At 38.7% G+C, this 5384-nt stretch overlaps 1 protein-coding gene across 1 annotated transcript; it reads left to right on the forward strand.

Annotated features, from left to right (window-relative positions):
* The first annotated feature begins 984 nt into the window (after positions 1–984).
* slc25a15a (solute carrier family 25 member 15a) lies at positions 985–5231 on the forward strand. Its single transcript, XM_020646298.3, has 7 exons — positions 985–1281; positions 1530–1593; positions 2316–2574; positions 3541–3681; positions 3772–3947; positions 4033–4191; positions 4783–5231. The coding sequence occupies exons 2-7, from the start codon at positions 1551–1553 to the stop codon at positions 4902–4904; spliced, it is 900 nt and encodes a 299-aa protein (XP_020501954.1). The 5' UTR covers positions 985–1281; positions 1530–1550; the 3' UTR covers positions 4905–5231.
* The last annotated feature ends 153 nt before the right edge of the window (positions 5232–5384 follow it).

The following is a 5384-nucleotide window of genomic DNA, read 5'->3' on the forward strand; positions in this document are numbered from 1 at the left end:
TAATAATTTCCTCGCATCTGCCCAAACTGTCAGTTTTGGAGAGTGATCATTTTTTCCACTTTTTTGAAAGGGGTAATTCTTTTTCATCAAGTCCTTAATTATCCAGTTTTACTCAGACCTACTTTTCAAATTAAGACATCAAAAGTAGCAACTATCCCTTATAAGAAAGCTTTTACATTATCCTAACGTATTTTTCAGCCAAATAATAATAGCCCTACCTATTGCTTACTGCAAAACCTCGTGATCTTAGACAATAACATACTTATTCCAACTACACCGTTTATAAATAGTTCATACAGAACAAATACAATTTCACATTTCTCGTGGTAGGCTGAAAAAACAGGGCTGCAGCTTTCCGTCTAAAACAGAAACATTTTCTTATTACATTTTTTAAAACATTTGAATAGCAGACATGAGGAAAAAGAGACTCTTCAATCTTCGATAGGGTTGTTTCAGTCCTCAGCTGCTGGGTTTACTCCTCCTAGTGGTTTCTTGGACCAGAAACTGAGAGTTTCCAGCAAAATAGGGGCTTTACTGCCATCGTGTGGCCACTGTTAGATGTCACAACTACAGAAAGTCAGCGTCGTGTCTCTTCCGCATTAATCTCTCAGCAGTCAGCGCGTTACAAAGTCTGATATCACCCGGAAAGACTAATGGCTCTCAGTCGTTTCATGTACGCCATCTATGTAGGCTAATAACTGATTATTTTTTTGCGAATCAATAATGTCTGAATCCGACACGGAAGTTCAGAGTTTCCTATTAAAACAGGTTTCCAAATACGTTTCAATATCAAATTCTTCAAATTGAAGAGCACTGTTAAACAGATTCCGCGTAAAGGGTATTTCAAAAGCAGTACACCAAACCAGTAGACTTTAATTTGGAGCTTTAATTCAACTGTTTCCTGTATTATTAAAGGTGACTTTGATAGGCTACTAGGACCATCTGCTTGTGCGCTTTAGGGGCGTAAAGTGCGCGCTCCAACGCACAGCAGAAACGACTTGCTGCAATCATCCAAAAGATTTCATAAGCATTTTGGTGAGAAGACGGAAGTACATTATGCCTCCTTTAAGACACTGACTCGATGGAAACCGCTGAGCTTGACTGAAATCAGAGGGACTCTTGACCAATGCCCTCTTCTCTTAGGTCAATTTCAACTTTTATTCCGGGAATTGAGATGCTCATTTCGAAACTTAGTTACGTATTAAAAAGTAGGCGGCGCGTCTTAACACCAGTTTTAGAGTAAGAGACAGATTCAATACAAGGCGAACGAGGAGACGACAGGTGAGCAACATGTGTTGGGGTTCTACACAATTATTATCTCTTCTGCCATTTAAACCTTTTTTTTATGATCGTTCCTTTTATAGTTTTACATCTAGGTCAGTTTTAATTGAACCACGTATGTGTTTTTTTTACCGGCTCTTTCACTTTCGTTTTTATTCATTTTATTTTTTTTATTTTTATAATCCTACACTTTGTTACACATCTTTAGGAGTGACGTTTGATATTAAATGCGTTTGTGTTGTTTTCAGGTTCACATCCTCAGAATCATTATGGCAACCCAGGCCATCATTGACTTTGCTGCTGGAGCAGTAGGTGAGTCGCCTGTATGAAAAACAAGATGGATGTATGGATTTATTTATCTTTGTATAATCTTAGTCACACAGTGTTAGTGCTATGATATGATTTCCTTTGTTTGTAATTTTGTAAAACAAAAACAAAAAAAAGGGGTTTATTGATTTTTGCATTATTTACAACAATAGTACAAACAAAACAAATATTATTGATGCTTTTAAATGTCCAGAATCAGTGCTATCATTTCTGACCTTCTGTTTCCATTTCTTTTACGGCTGCCTCGATCTACTGAAGAACAACTTTCTTTTTTTTAAACATTCTTCTTTTTCTTTGAAAAGGTGCTTACATTATTCATCTGAAATGTTTGTTTCCATTCGCAATGAGAGGCATAAATATAAACAGTTAGTTGACTGTTTTGAGAAAGACGACCACTGAACCACAGATAATTGGCTTTTCCGCTCTCATCTGAAAGTGAAAGTCTGGTATTAGTCAAGATGAGTCTGACTAAGAGTTCAGCAGCATATACAGACTACTTTTATGTTGCTGAAAATTTCATATCAAGCATAAAAAAATTTCCCTGGCCACCATTCCTAAAGCAAATTCTCACTTACCGTGGAGCTGTGTTTTAAAGTATTGTATTTCTATTTGTAAAAAATAAAAACATAAAAGTGTGAACACAGTTAACTGGCCGTGACAGTTTCAACTCTCTTTTTGAATCACTGTATCTTGTAATCCCTCTTCAGGTGGTGTAGCATGTGTGCTGAGCGGTCAGCCGTTTGACACCACAAAGGTGAAGATGCAGACATTCCCCAAAGCGTACCGAGGCTTCATCCACTGCTTCTCCTCCACGTTCCAGCAGGTGGGGATTCGGGGTCTCTACAAAGGTGCGACTCCAGCCCTCATAGCCAACATCAGCGAGAACGCCGTGCTCTTCTTGAGTTACGGTCGCTGTCAGGATGTGGTCCGCTACGTGTGCAACATGGAGAAAGGTTCCAATCTTAGGTTTGTCATTTATTTGTACCAATTGTCTACTTGAGAACTGGCTGTGCTGATAATGTTCTCACAATCAGATAGGTGTGGCTCAACTTTCCACTAACTGAAAGTAAAGTGGTCTGTTTATGATTTCTGAGAACTGTTTTCGTGAAAAGGTCTTCCCGCATGTTGACCTTAAAATACTTTCACAGCTATAACTTCCTTAAAATGGATTTCCTTTTTTTGCACAATGTTTCTTTTTCTTACACAATTAAGTGATGTCTTACAATGTCATATTATTGTAAAGTTAATATCTCGGGTATTTGTGGGATATTTGGAGGATTGATTGAAGATTTAAATAAATAAAAGTCACTCTCAAAAGTAGATTAAAAGCAAAAACAGAAATCACCAAATATTTGGTCATTTCTTGCTTTCAATGATCTGAATATCAGATAATGTCTTGTTTCACAACATGTGGTAATAAAAAGTTTTTTGGGATATAACAATTTGACAACCTTAATCGGATTAACTGTAGAGAATCACTGAATGACTTCTGTGACATTGCCGTGACACAGCATTGGTTAGGCTTGACTTGATGGGAAAGTCATTTGCCTCTGAACCAGTTACAAAGACCTTGGACAAGATGGTCAAAGTGTTTAGGTGTTTTGTCAGAATGTCTGTGGACTGTGGATGTGGGAACATGTTTGACATGTTTGCATTGATTGAATGCTTCTCAAGCTAACTAATGGCTATTGATCATCAAAGTGTTAATATACCAAACAGATGCTGATTCAAAGAGTCAAAGTTATCACACTGAACTTTGCAGGCTAAAGCAAAAGAGGTGTTGTGAGGAACACAACTTTATATTTTCTAATTATGTTCACGATAGGAGGGAATTTATGTTGCTGGCCAAACATTGAACGATCCTGAGTATGTGTTCCTTCTGTTTGCACACTAAAAGCCTTTCATTGCTTTTTTTTCTTCGGTCATCATCAGTGATATCCAGAAGGCCTCCGCAGGGTCTTTGGCTTCCATCTTCTCTGCCATGGCCATTTGCCCAACCGAGCTGGTGAAATGTCGCTTGCAGGCCATGCTTGAAATGGAAGCAAGCGGCAAGGTGGCGAGTGGACAGAAAAGGTCAGTGTGACCAAAAGGAGCAGTATGTCTTTAGCAGTCTATCTGACACACATTTGACTAGGTTTTCTTTTGTGTGATTTGTGAACTCAGCACAGTGTGGACAGTGGTGAAGACAGTGATGAAGACAGATGGTCCTCTTGGTTTCTATCAGGGACTGTCATCCACCATCGTGAGGGAAATTCCTGGTTACTTCTGCTTTTTTGGGGCCTATGAACTGTGTCGTTCCAAATTTGCTCAGTACATGGGCACAGACAAAGAAAACATAGGTATGGTTATATTGTTTAACATTTATTTTATGAGGCAGTTGATTCATTGATCCCCTTCTAACACAACCCCCCTTGGTCTTTGCAGGTATGCTTCCTCTGATGTTCAGCGGTGGATTTGGGGGAGCTTGTCTCTGGTTGGTGGTCTATCCCATAGACTGTGTGAAGTCCAGGATCCAGGTGCACTCTTTAGCTGGGAAGCAGGAGGGTTTCAGGAAGACCTTCATGGGAATCATTCGCACTGAGGGTAAGATTGAAATGTACAATAATACATAATATGAATTCAACTGGTTCAGACCAGTTAAAAAAATACAGAGTTAGCCTATGTTGTCCCTCTGAAGAGTCAGCGTGAAAAACATTCTAGTTTTTATTATTTTAACATAAGAAATCAGTTTGAAGGACATTAACTGTACACTTCAGCTCATTGACACCGTCAATGAGCCAGCCACATGACGCACCATCTGTTGGTTTGATGGGGAGCTAGATACAGAATGACTTAGAATCAGAGCACATGGAACAGGTTTAGGACTTGATTAGACCTGTTTAGAAGCTAGATTGTAGGAGAGATTCTGTTACTTTAATAAACAAGACTAGCCACAAATTCAGCTACCCTTACTCATTGAGATTGTTATGTGGATGTGTAATTTAAGCTTAATTGAGGTCAATCTTTACATTCTTATCCTCATCATAAAATAAATCTCAGAGTCAAAACAAAACTAAAGTTAACTCCCAAAAATGTCACACCGTTGCGTTGTGTTACTAATCAGCCTCAGATAAAGTCCTGACTCATATTTTGAGAACAACTTGTGTAGCTCTTTGCCTCTCTGATGTCCCACAGGGATTACTGCTCTGTACTCCGGCCTGACCCCGACCATGATACGAACCTTCCCTGCCAACGGAGCTCTTTTCCTGGCTTATGAGTTCAGCCGCAAGTTCATGATGGAGAAAGTGGGGGTCTGATGTGGAAGATATTTACACTTGAACCAAGTATTCTGGTCTAACACCAACATTTCACTTTCCAATTGCTTTTGTCATAATTGTGTTGTTTTTTGTTGTGAGCAACTTTGTTTTAGTGCTATTCGTGTTTTTCTTTTTTCTTCAGTATTTGGGCATTCTGCTCAGCTAGACCAACACTGACATGAAGTCTGAATCAACAAAGCTAACAAAACTGAATGTTGGTCCATGCACAGCTTTCATCAAACATGCATTCAATGGATCAGATAAAACATTTAGTACGAAAATTACAACACATTTTTGTCAAATAAAAAAACATTTTATTTGTCCTTATTTGAGGTGGATATGTTCAAGAGTTAAATGAGCTTATAGCAGTGTAACACCTCTCATTTCATATTCCTCTGTCCAGTGATGTGTGTAAGCTTGGACTTTAAGCCAACATGTTGAATATGAAGAAGATCAGAAGATTGAGCATAGTATAGGAGC

Source organism: Labrus bergylta, chromosome 11 (assembly GCF_963930695.1).
Source record: "Labrus bergylta chromosome 11, fLabBer1.1, whole genome shotgun sequence".
Lineage (NCBI taxonomy): Eukaryota > Metazoa > Chordata > Actinopteri > Labriformes > Labridae > Labrus > Labrus bergylta.

Coding starts and splice junctions, on each gene's coding strand:
- slc25a15a (XM_020646298.3), top strand. CDS start 1,551: ATGGCAACCCAGGCCATCATTGACTTTGCTGCTGGAGCAGTAG. Junction 2,575..3,540: donor GAGAAAGGTTCCAATCTTAG/GTTTGTCATTTA, acceptor GGTCATCATCAG/TGATATCCAGAAGGCCTCCG. Junction 3,682..3,771: donor GTGGCGAGTGGACAGAAAAG/GTCAGTGTGACC, acceptor TTGTGAACTCAG/CACAGTGTGGACAGTGGTGA.